The 16207-nt window shown below is 46.0% G+C and overlaps 1 protein-coding gene across 7 annotated transcripts in view; it reads left to right on the top strand.

Annotated features, from left to right (window-relative positions):
• Positions 1–16207, top strand: part of ITPR1 (inositol 1,4,5-trisphosphate receptor type 1) — a 352734-nt gene that overhangs the window by 173360 nt on the left and 163167 nt on the right. For 6 of the 7 annotated variants that reach the window (XM_070777087.1, XM_070777086.1, XM_070777091.1 and 3 more), the window contains 10 exons: positions 535–729; positions 3030–3281; positions 3925–4066; positions 4629–4782; positions 6707–6894; positions 10003–10141; positions 10807–10861; positions 13918–14083; positions 14197–14367; positions 15049–15114. In XM_070777087.1, coding sequence (XP_070633188.1) covers positions 535–729; positions 3030–3281; positions 3925–4066; positions 4629–4782; positions 6707–6894; positions 10003–10141; positions 10807–10861; positions 13918–14083; positions 14197–14367; positions 15049–15114 — 1528 coding nt within the window. The remainder of the gene's footprint in view (positions 1–534; positions 730–3029; positions 3282–3924; positions 4067–4628; positions 4783–6706; positions 6895–10002; positions 10142–10806; positions 10862–13917; positions 14084–14196; positions 14368–15048; positions 15115–16207) is intronic. The other variant, XM_070777089.1, reaches the window with a different exon arrangement.

The raw sequence follows: 16207 nt of genomic DNA, 5'->3' as shown, positions 1-16207 counted from the left end.
ACTGCCAGTAACATACCAATGTTAAAAAAGAAATGTTTTTTAAAAACACTAACTTATGCCCTAAACTTGTGATTTTTTGGGCGGGAGGGGTCTCATGCATAACTTAATTTTGAGCTTGGGCTGAATGCTGACTTTCTCAACCTTGGCCTTTGACATTTGGGGCCAAGCAGTTCTGTGCTGTGGGTGCTGTCCTGTGCCTCGCAGGAAGTGCAGCAGTCTTCTGTGTATGTGTACCGGTTGCCAACAGTACCTCTCCCATTTAGTTGGGACAGCCAAAGACGTCTCCGGATGTTGCCAAGCATCCCCTGGGGAGACACAGCCTCCCTAGTGGGCACACCTGAGCTAAAGTGTATGAAGTCGATGTTTGCCTCTCCTATGGTTCTGCCAAAGGGAGAAACGAAGTGGCTTTCTGTGTGTGTGTGTGTGTGTGTGTGCTGAAAGCACAGCTGGAGTTCAACGCACAAATATAGTTAATCAGCGACAAGCAAGGATTTCAGACATAATGAGTTTTCCCGCCTCCTCCTATGTTTTCAGGTTGGTGCTCTCCCGTTTTGAATTTGAAGGCGTTTCTACCGGAGAGAACGCTCTGGAGGCAGGCGAGGATGAGGAAGAAGTATGGCTCTTCTGGAGGGACAGCAACAAGGAGGTTCGCAGTAAGAGTGTCCGGGAGCTGGCGCAGGATGCCAAGGAGGGCCAGAAGGAAGACCGCGACGTCCTTGGCTACTACAGGTGCGCGGGCCTGTGCACGGGCGCCCTGTGATGTCCTCTCATGAGACGTCCAGCAGAAAGACAAATGTGTATTTCAGGAGTTTGTAGAGTGTGAGCTGTCAGCAGTGCTTACATAGTAGGGCAGTGCTACCTGGGCGTGGCTTGGTCACAAGGAAGCTGCTTGGTTGCATCAGCCCCGTCTCACAGTTGTTGGTCTCTGCACGGGGTAGCACATGGATGTAGTTTGTGGTAGATACGAGTCAGGCTGTGGGGTCACCTCTCTACATACTGACTTTTTAAAAAATTTTTCATTTTATGCTAGAGTATAGCTGATTAATAATATGATAGTTGTATCACTGTCAGGGACGCAGCCGTACATGTACCCATTCTCTCCCAAACTCCCCTCCCATCCAGGCTGCCACATAGCATTGAGCAGAGTTCCATGTGCTATACAGTAGGTCCTTGTTGGCTATCCATTCTAAATATAGCAATGATATTAACTTTTTGACTTTGGTCCAGTTATCCACCTCTATGTCCCAGTTCCTTTACCTGCAAAACGGAGACAATGTGCCAACCTCTTAGAACTGTTACAGGCAGAGCTAAGAAATGTGCATGTGTATGCACACATCTGTTGATGTCTCTATCTGCATACACACACACATTTGTTTCTGTATTAATGTATATGAATGTAATAAAAACCCTGAGTTCACATCACGACTTTTAGCTCCACTCCAGCACCATAGGGTCGTTCTCATCTTCACCCTCTGTATCCACAACTCCTTCCTCGGACAGCGAGAACCTGCCGTGTTGACTGGTTTCCACCCCCATCCTGGTGTTTCCTTGGTCCCAGCTGTAAGACCTGTTGACTCTGCCACCTCAAGGGAAGGGAACCAGTAAACACTTGAAAAAGAAAAGAAAACAGGAGATGGTTGGAGAAGTGCTAGCAGCATTTTCTAATAAAAACTCAACTTTGCAGTTCCAATGCCCTTTGTGACCCTCCTGTATTTTGTTCTCTCCGTTCACGCAGATGGTGGGTGACCTTCCACACTCTATGTATGTTCATATTTTACATTTCTGTGCATTCATAAATAACACATAGTATTTTAATGAGCCTTGAAATTTTATATAAATGGTTCCATACTCTGAGTTTTTCTCTGAAATCTGCCCTTTTTATTCAGTATTGAATCTGAAATGGATTCATGCTAATGGTGGTAGGTCCATTTCTTTAATATTGACTGCTGAATGTTATTCCATTTATTACTATGCCAACATTTTCTTTTCGCTTTGAATTCATTGTGTGCCACAATTTAGTTTTTCGTGTCAGGAAACATCATTGTTCAGATTGGTGCGTGTGTGTAGGAATTTCCATTCCATACCAGGAAATTATGAGATTGGGGCACAGGCATATTTTAAACTGATTAAGCAAGCAATCCTAGACTGGCTGTTTTGGTGCACGCTCTCACCAGTTGTAAATGAGCACTTTTGTTTCTCTTTGTCTTTGCATTCTCTGAATATTATGACACTCTAATTTTTGTTGATGTTATGAGCATGTAATAGACCAAGTTTGGAACTTCACAGAGATCACATGTAATTGGGTGAGGAGGAAACCTTAAGACATTTTGAGGAGTCCCCTACTTTTTCCATGATGTTTGTCACATGTGTGTGAAGTCAAAGAGCAGAGCTGTATGAGATAAGACCCCGAAAGTGTCATAAAATTTCTAAGGAGACTCAGTGAAGGTCTAAAACCTTTACCATTTCCTTTGTGGTCTTTAATGTGCTGTATAAAAGCCAAACTAAAGTAGGGCTTCCCTGCTGGTCCAGTGGCTAAGACTCTGAGCTCCCAATGCTGGGGGCCCAGGTTCGATCCCCGGTTAGGGAACTAGATCTCACATGCCACAACTAAGAGTTTGCATGCCACAGTGAAGACTGAGAATCCGTTGTGCCCCAACTAAGACCAGGCACAGCTAAATAAATATTTTTTAAAAGGCATAACTAAGGAAATAGACAATCGTTTTCACCCTAATGAAAATGATTTTTCATTTTTTTCTCCCCCATTTTATAAAATAAGGGCAAAATGGAATCAACTAGCCACGTAGGTACTCCCACATGGGATAGACATGTGTGACTGTTGGCATGGCTTGAGCTGTTCCTTTTTCTGCCGGATACAGAAGCCAGACTTAAGTGTACACAAGCAGGTGAAGAGTGTTGATGTACAAGTTCACATGGCCATACACCACTCCTGTGAGATCTGGGCCCCTCCTCTGACTCTCCCGCTGTGTGTTTCTGGAAGTGTGAGCTCTGTGCAACTTTCCTTTTCTCAGGTACCAGCTGAACCTCTTTGCGAGGATGTGCCTGGACCGCCAGTACCTTGCCATCAACGATATCTCGGGCCAACTGGACGTGGATCTCATTCTCCGCTGCATGTCCGACGAGAACCTGCCCTACGACCTGCGGGCATCCTTCTGCCGTCTCATGCTCCACATGCACGTGGACCGAGACCCCCAGGAGCAGGTCACCCCCGTGAAATACGCCCGCCTCTGGTCTGAGATCCCCTCCGAGATCGCCATTGATGAGTGAGCCTGGCTCCTTCGCCCTGTTAAGACCTTGTGTTGCTTTCAAATCTCTTAGCTGCAGTGTTCTGTGTAGCAGAAGACAAAGGACTTATGGTCAGGTTAAGTCTAGTTCAATCAGAGAAGAAAGGCTTTTTTTTTTTTAATGAAAATATAATTAAGCGTAGCAAGCATTATTTGTTCCTTCAAGAAGGTAAAAGATGGTATGATTGCCCTTTTATACCTTGTTTGTCTGTTTTATTCAGCAAATACTTAAGTGTCTCCTGCCTGCCAGGCTTAAAGAATCTATCTGGGAACAAACAAGAAAACTATTTTGGACTTAGTGGTTCGATGGTTAAGCCTCTGCACTTCCAACGCTGGGGGCACGAGTTTAATTCCTGGTCGGGCAACTAGGATCCCACATGCTGTGTGATGTGGCCAAAAAAGAAAACTATGTTTACACTAGTGGGGAAAGACAGGCAATAACTAAGATAAAAGACTAAATATATACGTTAGTGGTGGCTGCTGAGCAGGGAAAGTAAATAGGGGCAAGAGGGTGGAAAGTGTTGGGATGGGTGGTTCTGGCTCTAGGGGCTAAGCAAACAGGGAAGGCCTCCCTGGGAGGAACCTGACCTTTGATTGCCTTTTCTTTCTCCTTTCCTTTTAGCTACGATAGTAGTGGAACCTCCAAAGATGAAATTAAGGAGAGGTTCGCTCAGACCATGGAATTTGTGGAGGAATATTTAAGAGATGTGGTGTGTCAGAGGTTCCCTTTCTCTGATAAGGAGAAAAATAAGCTTACATTTGAGGTAACTCATGGTGAAGTGATCTGTATGTTTTGTAAGAAACATGGTGAACTAAATCATGTAAAATGATAGAACATTATGTATGCTCTGTACGTTGTATTAAAAGTGACAGGAAAGAAACCAGACTGTGCTTAGGATCTGTCGTAGGTGAATCGTTTGAGGGACAGAAATTCTTATCACCTTTGAGTTGAATATTTCTCCTTGGAACCACTTTGCCTTTTTAGGGGTTAGATTTCCAAGCATTGCAATGTTATCTGTATCCTTGTTGGATATACCTTGGCTTGCCCTCTATTATCTTTGGGAAGCTACACAGACCCAGTGATGAGGTTGGTTTTTTATTCACCAGTCATCAGAACTGATCAGCAGCTCTGCACATTTTCATTTCTTATTTTTTCTCCTTATGAAACTAAATTAAATTTGATCAGAAACTGCAAGTAAATTAAATGACTTCTCTTACGGTAAAGAAGGTCACAATCAGTCATTTGTAAAATAGTCCACCTGAAATGGAACCGAAGGATACTGTTTAATTAATCCATCTCCCCCCTCTCTCTTTTAAATACAATAGGTTGTCAACCTAGCTAGGAATCTCATCTACTTTGGTTTCTACAACTTCTCCGACCTTCTCCGATTAACCAAAATCCTCCTGGCCATATTGGACTGTGTGCACGTGACCACAATCTTCCCCATCAGCAAGATGGCGAAGGGAGAGGAGAATAAAGGTGAGAACAACGTGGAGGAGCTGAGGTGGGGGCTCTGACGGTGCCCACGTGAGGTGGGGGCTCTGACGGTGCCCACGTGAGGTGGGGGCTCTGACGGTGCCCACGTGAGGTGGGGGCTCTGACGATGCCCACGTGAGATGGGGGCTCTGATGGTGCCCACGTGAGGTGGGGGCTCTGACGGTGCCCACACGTGGGGACGCGCTTGCGCCTCCTCCTGCCTCTGTCATGCTTACCACGTGCTGTTGCATTACCATGTGGTGTCACATCCTTTCTTGGTCCTCTTCTTCTTGACTCTTCATTACGAACGTGTTCAGATACAAACACAAGTGGAAAGAATAGTAGAGTGGACACCAAGGACCCGTGACTCAGAGTCAATGGTTGTTAACACTGTGCTGTATTTTTTACATTTATAAATGAAGTTGCACATTCCACTGCACCATTTGAAAGTCGCCTCACAGCTGGAATGCTTATTCACTGCTCTTGATGTGCCATGATGTTCTGTGCTTACGTTAGTATGTGAGTAAATGAAATCCAGACTGTGTCTGGGTATCCTGTTTCCAATTTGTGAGTAGGAAAATTTGCCTTGATGTGTTTGTTGTTCTCCTCTGTTTTAGTGTCGTAATAGACACATACTTGGTACTCGTGTGGATTATTGTTCAACTAGTCTTTTCAGCTGGAATAGAAAAATTGCGTTTACTTGCATTCTACTGCCTGTTAGGGCCTGTGCGCAGTCATTTGCCACATGACCCTGTCAGTTGAGCTGGGTTTTCTCCTTTTATAGTTGAATAAACTGACCCTCACAGGTGGCACAGTGCCCTCAAGATCAGGTGGCTGTTGGCGCAGCACCGGATGTGTGTCTTGTTAACTCCTGTATTAACATAGCACCAGATGTGTGTCTTGTTAACACCCACAGCAGGCATGCAGTGGGTGGCCATACAATTGGGCAGGTTATTTAACCCATAAAATTGCTCCTTTGGGCAATTTCAAAGCCCACGCTCTTTCACCTACTTCCTTAAACCCTGAATTTTTTTTTTTGCCACTTTATTTTTTTATTGAAGGATAATTGCTTTACAGAATTTTGTGGTTTTATGTCAAACATCAATAAGAATCAGCCATAGGTACACCCATGTCCCTTCCCTTCCGAACATCCCTCCCATCTCCCTCCCCATCCCACCCTTCTGGATTGTCACAGAGCCCCTGTTTGAGCTCCCTGAGTCATACAGCCAATTCCTATTGGCTATCTATTTTACATATGGTAGTGTAAGTTTCCATGTTACTCTCTCCATACATCTCACCCTCTCCTCCCTGTCCCCGTGTCCATAAGTCTGTTCTCTATGTCTGTTTCTCCATTGCTACCCTGCAAATAAATTCATCAGGACCATCGTTCTAGATTGCATACATATGTGTCAGTATATGATATTTATATTTCTCTTTTTGAGTTACTGCACTCTGTATAATAGGCTCTAGGTTCGTCCACCTCTTTAAAACTGACTCAAATGCATTCATTTTTATGGCTGAGTAATATTCCATTGTGTATATGTACCACAGCTTCTTTATCCATTCATCTGTCAATGGACATCTAGGTTGCTTCCATGTCCTAGCTATAAATAGTGCTACAGTGAACACTGGGGTACATGTGTCTTTTTCAATTTTGGTTTCCTCAGGGTATATGCCTAGGAGTGGGATTGCTGGGTCATATGGTGGTTTTATTCCTAGTTTTGTAAGACATCTTCATACTGTCTTCCATAGTAAGCCCTACATTTTTGATAGGTATTAACCTATCAGGTTCCCAGGGTCATAGAATGTATTGGGACAGAGACGTGTGAAATGACTTGTCCTGAAGAGCCTCTGCCCCTGGCCAGGTGTGCCCCAGAGTGTGCTCCAGGGGTCTGTCGTGACCGGGGTCTGTCCTGGCCCTTCCTAGGCAGTAACGTGATGCGGTCCATCCATGGGGTCGGAGAGCTGATGACCCAGGTGGTGCTCCGGGGAGGAGGCTTCCTGCCCATGACACCCACGGCCACCGCCCCTGAGGGCAACGTGAAGCAGGCCGAGCCGGAGAAGGAGGACATCATGGTGATGGACACCAAGCTGAAGATCATTGAAATACTCCAGGTAATCATGGGCCAGAAGTAGGGGCAGGAGTGTGCTTCACAGGGGAGCATCTGTGTGCAGTGGCCCTGCTTTGATGGAGCCCCAGGCTTTAGGGAAGAGAGTGGAGGTAGATTCTTAGCCTCGGGTGCCATCTCTGAACCAGCCCTCTTACTGCTTGTCATCTCCTGTCCGTCCCCAACATGCCCTGTCCTGCCAGCCATGCCAGACTGTCAGCAGTTACCCTTGCTTTCCCTCATCATTGCTCTCTGTTGTCAGCCATACTTTTCGTTTGCTCAGAATTCACTCACACTCTGTCCATAGCTGAGATCCCTGCTTTTTGTTCATAACTCAGTTCAAAGTTCCATAAAGTTTGTAACTCCTCCCTCAAGCCTTCCCTTTCTCCCTCCCTCAACCATTCATATATTCAATGAATACTTATTGATACTGATTCCATGCCAAGTACTTTTAAGCACTGAAAATCCAGCAATGAACAAAATCATTCCTGCTTACATTTTGATAGGGGGCATAAGCTTATAAGGGCTTCCCAGGCAGCACTAGTGGTAAAGAATCCTTGCCTGCCGAAGCAGGAGACAAAAGAGATGTGGGTTTGATCCCTGGGTCCAGAAGATCCCCTGGAGGAGGGCATGGCAACCCACTCCAGTATTCTTGCCTGGAGAATCCCGTGGACAGAGACACCTGGCGGGTTATAGTCCAAACGGTCACAAAGACTCAGACACGACTGAAGCAATTTAGCACACACAAACACATAGGCATGTAACAATGTATATACCAAGGATGTTAAAATATAAAAGAGAGTCAAGACTGTTTGGAGGCCCTTGGGGGTACATGTTTTGATGAGATTATCAAAGAAGGTCTTCCCATTCAGAGAGCAGTGAGGGAACTCATATTTAGGGAAAGAGTCTCTGAGACTCAGATGGAGCAATAAATGCAGAGACCCGAGGTGGAAGCACAGTTGGCAAGTCTGGGAACAGGTCAAGGTCAAGAAGGAACGGGAGAAGATGAAGTGGGGAGTCAGGGCAGAAAATTGTTTTGAGTGGATTTGCTGTAAAGATGCACAGAGAAAAGTCGGGGCGGGGGCTGAAAGGTGATTGTTGGTCATATTTAAGTTAAGGGATATCAGCAAGATTGTATGCAGAATGGAAGTGATCACGTTGAGAGGGGGGACTTACTGAAAAAGAGGAGAGGATAATTGTATAAGCAAAGTCCTGGCCTAGGGAAGTGGGGATGGGAGCCCTCTGCTTCCTATGCGAACCTTCCAGCCTTCCAACAAATTATGTTTTCTTCTTTCTGCTCCCTGGGAGTTTTAAATTCATTAACAAAATTAGCTGCTCCTTAATGAAAAGAATGCTGTAGTCACTTTTCTCTTTTATTTCACACTGCCTGATCTCAACTCCAGGAAGGATGGAGGAGATGAGGAGTTGAGATGGAGGAGAGAAATAGGCATGTTTACAGATGGAAGGATTTTTAAAAATTCTAAAATCACAGTTAACTGATGGTTTGAAAGCAACAGTGGTACTCCTCAAAATAATTACTGAAGCCAATAAAGAATGATTTAAGTACAGGAAAATCATTGAATTTTTGTCTGAGCAAAAGTAGAGAAATATTTCAAGGATTTCAGGCCATGGCTTACAGGTCCCAAGTATGTAGATATCATGTGTGTTTATCAGAATTGATGTGATGTGAAAATTGGTTACATCTTGAGGTCTACTCACTGTAGTGATTACTGTAATAATCTGAGAACATTTAATTGATGGATTCTTTCGGCAAATACTTAATGATCTACCATATGCAACGCACTTTGCCTGGCTAGATGAGGGGCTGTATGAGGAATGCAGAGACAGTTAGGACAGGGGCTCTGTCTCCAGGGTGTTTAAAGTCTAATAGGAAAAGGAGGTGTGATGAAGCTGTGTGTACATGGAAATAAAGCCATGAGAAAAATGTTCTTCTGAGATAAGGGTGGGTCTGGTGATCCCATTCAGTAAGGACCTGAGGAGATTTTAAAGAGGAGGTAAGATTTTATCTGAGCCTTTAGCCATGGACAGGTGTTGCTAGAAACAAGGTGCTGTTCTCAGACAGGTGGAGCAGGTTAAGCCAGAGCATCATTGCTCAAGGTCAGTAAGCCCTTCTCCTTGGGCAGGGGCGTGGCGTGTGCTGAAAGGAAGTTATCAGAAATGAGGTTGGAAAGGCAGACTCTGGAAAACTTTGGGTGCCTGAAGTGTTAGGACTTGATTCTGAGGGAGCCTTTGACTGTTTTCAAGCAGGGAGCTAACCTAAGAAGAAATACCGTTGGGAGGTAGACCTGGTAAATTTGGTAGTGTAATGACTGAGGTGGGAGAGAGAGGCTGTGAGCGGGGTAAAATACAGCAGGGGAGAGATCCATGAGGAGTGGCAGAGGCAGAACCAGCAGGGCTTAGTCATTGATGAGATGTGTGCTTGTCGAGGAAGGTCCTGAGACTGCCTGAGGGCAAGAGAAGCCATGCAGAATGGACAGTTAGTTTGATAAAGAGAGAAGAGACTGTCGGTAAGGTCCTTTTACAGTTCCGACTGGTTGACTGATCTTTCTTTTTTGGCTCCAGCCAGAAGCATGGAAAAAGTATCCTTGTGTTGGAGCGGATGGGGAGGGAACACAGGGAGTGAAAGAAGAGGGAGCCCAAGAGTTTGCGTCTACATCAAAGGAAACAGTCATTCATAGAAAATAAAGAGCCAAGCTAATTCTCGTACTGAAAACACATTTTTCTCTGTCAGTTCACTTAAAAGCAGCCAACTTCGCCCTTCTTAAGGCTCAGCGTTGGCATTCGATACTTGCTGAAATTAATGTTTTATAGAGGATGGAGTGGGGAGTGAGTGATTTATTGTTCTGATTATTAAATTAATTGCCGGGATGCTGAAGCTTTTACTAGAAGCTTAAGGTGCTGCGGGCAAAATTGATGTATCCCATGCAAGTCTTTGAAGACTGTTGAAATCTTAAGCCAAATATTTGGCTCACTTAGGGTTTAAGGTAATTGACGCAGCAGATGCCAGGCCCAGCCAGAGTGCAGCGGTTTGGCGGGGTGTTCCAGGTGGTATGCTAATGTAACCAATCTGTTTCCATTTCCATTGAATCTCTAGTTTATTTTGAATGTGAGGTTGGATTATAGGATCTCCTGCCTCCTGTGTATATTTAAGCGGGAGTTTGATGAAAGCAATTCCCAGACTTCAGAAACATCCTCCGGAAACAGCAGCCAAGAAGGACCAAGTAATGTGCCAGGTGAGTGATGCCAGGATGGGATTTCTGCCGTAAAATTGGACCCGGGTCTACTGAAAGCTGAAAGTCCAGAGAGTACGTTCTAAAACAAGGATAAAATGTGAATATATTTGAAGGTGACTATATGTAAAAATGACATCCTGGGAGTTACCCATTTGGGGCAAACAAATAATTGCAAGAGCCCAGATTCCTTCTGAAGTAGATCTTATTTCTTCCATCTTTGAGTGTCTTAGTCATAAGACAGCTGAGGATTCTAATGTTATGGTTGTGTGAAATACTGGGGAAAAAAAAACACCCTAAAACAAAATTCTCCAAGAAAATTGACTGTCCACTAGCAACTTTTACTCTGAGTAGAAGTTTTTCCCTGCCCAGGATATAGTGGTGATGGATAAGAGAAAGATAGTAGTAGAAATAAACCCACCTAGCAAGGTCTGAGCTTCCTTGTAAAGAGGTAGTGCCTCTCACAGGGTTCATGCACTGAGGAGAAACCTGGAGCCAGTGGACAGTGTGATCCAGGTTGACCTGGCTTCAGAGCTTTGCAGTAAAAGAAGCTGGAAAACTTGAGGTTAATCCATGAGCAGAGGCAAGGCTCTTTGGGGCGGAAGTTCACAGGCAGCACATTTTCATAACTTCCTGCATCTAAAGTTCTGTTCTCTCTAACTCTTCAGGTGCTCTTGACTTCGAACACATTGAAGAACAAGCTGAGGGCATCTTCGGAGGAAGGAAAGTATATTTTCAGTTTCTGTTTTGTAGGTGGTTCTGAGATGGAGGAGGCTCCTCTCCATTAGCTCTCAAAGACTTCTCCTTGGACTCAGAAAGGTTTAGTCCTTGGGTTTAGGTTCTTTGCCTCCTCACTTTATAACTTCTAGAACTCAGGTCAGAGTGATCTTAGTTGGCTTCATATATATGTGTTTCCTGCCTACAGTAGAAAGAACTGAAGGAGGTTTCTCAAAGTATACACATTACAAGACTTTTTTAAATGGTGAGGAAATAGGGTTGAAAGAAAGAGGGGGCTCAAAACAGAGTGCAGAAAGCATGCTCATGGGTGCTACTGGGCGCAGTCACCCCCAAGCTCTTTAGGAGCCAAGCAGCCACAAGAATAAAAACAGGCATGCAGTTCTTTCATTGTCTGTAACCTGAAATTACTGTGTGAACCCTTTCCAAAAAGATGAGATTGCTCACTGTTGACTGAAAACATCATTATGAGACTCAAATCCCTGTAAGGCTCAAACACCTGCAAACTTGGTATAAACACTCTGTATGTATAACTCTTGGTATATACACATTTGCTTTGGTTATGTACTGCTTTTGACAATCAAAACTTAATGGATTAAGGACTTCCCTGGTGGTCCAGTGGTTAAGAATCCTTCTGTCAGTGCAGGGAATACAGGTTCGATACTTGGTCGGGGAAGATTCCACATATCACGGGGCATCTAAGCCCATGTGCTGCAGCTACTGAAGTCCACTCTCTGGAGCATGAGAGTCACATCTACTGAGCCCACGCTCACACACGATAACAAAGACCCAGGACAGCTAAAGAAAAATGGATTAAAACAGTCATTTTATTGTCTCTCACAACTCTGTGGTTGACTGGGGCTCAGCTAGATGGTTCTTCTGCTGATCACTGTTGGGTCCGTCATGCGACCATAGTAGCTAGTGATTGGGGTTGGCATATCCATGTTGCTGTCTTTGCATTTCTGGCTTTTTGGAGGTGATACCTTTAAGGCTGGGACTTCTCTCTTTTTCTCTGCACATGGATACTTTTGGCTTCTGCATAGCTTGGTAACTGGCTCTATGTGCAAAGGCCCCAAGAGGCTAGACCAACAGTGTACAAGCACCAAGCAAGCCTCCGCTTGCATCATGTTGCTGATGTCCTATTGGTCCAAGCGGATCGCCTGGCTGAGCCCAGTGTCCATGTGGGAGGAACCTACATAAGGGTGTTTAGACCAGAGAGGGTGAACTGATATTCACTGTCTTAGCGCTTAATGTAAAATCTGTGAAGTTTGAATCAGCAACATTATTTACTCTATGGAAGAGATTGCTGTTCTGAAACTCAGGGAGTTTTGAGTTTAGCCTGGTGCCACTTCAGTCTGCTGGGTGGTGTCTTGGCGCTCTACTGCTTTCCTGGTGTGGAAGGGCTGTGAAAGCTTCTTCACACCTTTCTGGAGCGCACAGCATGAACACAGGATTTATGTACTAAGTCCTATCTATGCCTCCCTTGCTGGTCTGCAGCCATGAAGGTCTCAGCATTTGACCTTCATTTGATTGTAAACACAATACAGGCCCAGAACCTGACTGCCAGTGCTCAGGTTCACGGTGGCCTGCCGTTAGCGTCAGGACTTGCTTATTAAATTTTTGGTTGTGTAAGTAGCACACAATCCGCGTAGCGTAGATCTTGGGAGAAGCCTTGATAATATACTGATTAACCCCAGCTAGGAAGCTAGAATAGCACTGAGTGGGGATGACTCACGGCAACACTTCTCAAAGTGGGGCCTGAGGGACCAAACTGCTTGCTGCCAGTTTGAGATGAGATAAGTGAATCTTTGGGCACTTTCATGGCCACTGGGGGGGCTTCCCAGATGGTGCAGATGGGCTTCCCTCATAGCTCAGTCGGTAAAGAATCTGCCTGCAATGCAGGAGACCTGGGTTTGATTCCTGTGTTGGGAAGATGCCCTGGAGAAGGAACTAGCAACCCACTCCAGCATTCTTGCCTGGAGAATCCCATGGACAGAGGAGCCTGGAGGGCTCCAGTCCATGGGGTCGCAAGAGTCAAATACGACTTAGCGACTAAACTACCATACCTGAATAGTCTAGTGATTTTCCCTTTTTCCAGGTGGTGCAGTGGTAAAGAATTTGCCTGCCAATGTAGGAGATGCACGAGGCAGGTTCGATCCCTGGGGAAATTAAACGCCCCCCCCCCCGCCCCCCCCCCCCCCCGCCCCCCCCGCCTGGAGAAGGGAACAGCTACCCACTCCAGTATCCTTGCCTGTAGAATCCCATGGACAGAGGAGCCTGGAGGGCTACAGTCCATGGGGTCGCAAAGAGTCGGACATGACTGAGCACACACATTTGTTGGCCCCTGTGACCCCATCCAAGTGCACGATCAGGGATATGGTACAGGCTAGGCAATGGCACCCCACTCCAGTACTCTTGCCTGGAAAATTCCATGGACAGAGGAGCCTGGTAGGCTGCAGTCCTTGGGGTCGCTAAGAGTCAGACACGACTGAGTGACTTCACTTTCACTTTTCACTTTCATGCATTGGAGAAGGAAATGGCAACCCACTCCAGCGTTCTTGCCTGGAGAATCCCAGGGACAGGGGAGCCTGGTGGGCTGCTGTCTCGGGTCGCACAGAGTTGGACACGACTGAAGCGACTTAGCAGTAGCAGACCTCAAAAACCTGGCCCTCCACCACAGATGGTTTCTTGGGACTAGCATCTTAAATAAAAAACAAACTAGTAACTCGGGAGAAACACAGCTGTGTGCGGCTCTGAAACCCCCAGCAGCAGAACATCTGGTGGGAGAGTGTTTGCAAAGCCAGGCCTGTCACTGTGGGAAGGTGGGGACTTTGGTTAAACACTGGGCAGCTGTGACACTGTAACTGTCCCCTCCCCTCAGAACACAGTTGAAGATGAAACAAGATGGTATTGTTAAAGGAGTTATTTAATACCCAGGTCTGCTGAGGTCGGCCATAGAGTTGGGGATCTCATGAAGTGAGGTGTGTCTGGGCCCATGGGTGCGGGTGAAGGCTGTCTGTGACTCACGTGACCTCTCCCCTCAGTGAGGAGAACACCCCGCTGGACCTGGATGACCACGGCGGCAGAACTTTCCTCCGAGTCCTGCTCCACTTGACGATGCACGACTACCCACCCCTGGTGTCGGGGGCCCTGCAGCTCCTCTTTCGGCACTTCAGTCAGAGACAGGAGGTCCTCCAGGCCTTCAAACAGGTAGCTTGGGTGGCCGTGTGTGCACACACGTGTGTGTACTTGTGTTATTGGTGGTGGTGTCGTCATCTGTCTGAGAGGGTGCTGAGTGCCACTGGTCAATTGCATTCGTTCAGGTTCAGCTGCTCGTTACCAGCCAAGATGTCGATAACTACAAGCAGATAAAACAAGACCTGGACCAGCTGAGATCCATCGTGGAGAAGTCAGAGCTCTGGGTGTACAAAGGGCAGGGCCCCGACGAGGCCATGGACGGCGCATCTGGAGAAAACGAGCATAAGAAGACAGAGGTGGGTGACCACAGGTTAGGTTGCCGGAGGAGATGCGTGGGTCCTGAGAACAAGTGAACGTCCTCCTCTGGTTTTAGGTAAAAATGCAGATGCTAGGATGGGCTGGGATCTCAAGAGGTCTGCTTGTTATCCGGGTGATAGCCATTCTCCTAGGAAGTGCAGCACCAGGTGCCCCTCGCAGACTCACCTGGGCACCAGGTGCCCCTTCCAGAATGAACCTGTTCTCCAGCTATGCCTGGTCCACCATCCTTTCCCAATCAGTGAAATAACATCCATCATGGAGAGCTGAGTGTGAGCAAGTGATTGACTCGGGCATAAACCTAGCAGGACAGCTGGCTAGTGCTAGTGCTCAGTCACTCAGTCGTGTCTGACTCTTTGCAACCTTATGGACTGCTGCCCATCAGGCTTCTCTGTCCATGGGATTCTCCAGGCAAGAATACTGGAGTGGGTTGCCATGCCATCCTCCAGGAGATCTTCCCTACCCAGGGATCAAACCCACGTTTCATGTGTCTCCTGAATTGGTAGGAGGATTCTTTACCACTAGTGCCACCTGGGAAGCCCCATGATGGCCGGAAAACACTGCAAAATTCCTATTCCTTCCGAGATTGTGAGCTAACCCTAACAAATGGACAGGAACCCAAGAGTTGTGCACACCCCAGTCACGTTCGTTTTGGTTCCTAGGAGGGGAATAACAAGTCACAGCAGCATGAGAGCACCAGCAGCTACAACTACAGGGTGGTCAAAGAGGTATGTGCCCTCCCCTGAGCCTTTCCCGTGGTGGGAAGTTTAACAGAGAGAAAGGGACCTCTGAGGTCAAGTGCATAGGTCTTAGTGTCAGGCCTCAGTTCACATCATGTGTGTTTCCTCACCTTGTATGGGGACCACCAGCACCTATACTTCTGAAGGTTTACAATTGAAGGAAGAGTGAAGTGGTAAAGTTATCAATGATTTATCTTGATTGCTGACACATAGTGTCACCAATGAGAACCTTAATTCTTTAGAAATCTTTGCATAGGTTGATTCAAAGTTGAGAGGCTGGAAGCTTGGTGTGTTTTTGTTTGTTTTTTACCCCAGAACAAATTCTTCCCAAGTTTTTGGCAGTGATGCTGAGTCATAGCTTTGTTGTTGTTGTTGTTTAGTGACTAAGTCATGTCCAGCTCTTTTGCAGTCCCATGGACTGTAGCCCACCAGGCTCCTCTGTCCATGGAATTTGCCAGGCAAGAACACTAGGGTGGATTGCCATTTCCTTCTCCAGGGGATCTTCCCGGACCAGGGACTGACTGAACCTGCGTCTCCTGCACTGACAGGCAGATTCTTTACCACTGAACCAACAGGGAAGCCCCCATACCATTTTAGGATACCTGAAAGCATCCCACTTGCTGATGGAGCCATAATCCAGTCGTTAATCTAGAAGACTTGTTCTTAGCCATATGTGGATTTGGTTCAATACAACCAGTAAGGATCCTACAAGTTAGAGAACTTTCCCTCTTACTATGTTCTTAATGGACTGTGATCCCTTTTACCTTCCTGCCCACACCACCCCCTGGCAATCTTTCTTCCAACTATGCTTCCTACTTTTCTGAGATTGATTTTTGTTTCTTACAACTTTTTTTTTTCAAACTTTGAGGTATAAGTGACAAAATTATAATATACTTGACAATGTGATAATTTGATATATACATAGTGAAATCATTACCACAATCAAGTTAATTAACACATCCATCACTCACAGAAGTAACTTTTGGAGGATGGTAGGGGGAGATAAGAATGCTTAAGATCTATTCTCTTAGCAAATTCCACGTACCCAGTGAGGTATCAGGAACTGTAGTGGCCAGGTTCC

This window comes from Bos indicus, chromosome 22, assembly GCF_029378745.1.
Source record: "Bos indicus isolate NIAB-ARS_2022 breed Sahiwal x Tharparkar chromosome 22, NIAB-ARS_B.indTharparkar_mat_pri_1.0, whole genome shotgun sequence".
Classification (NCBI taxonomy): Eukaryota; Metazoa; Chordata; class Mammalia; order Artiodactyla; family Bovidae; genus Bos; species Bos indicus.
This window is presented reverse-complemented; position numbering and strand designations above follow the sequence as displayed.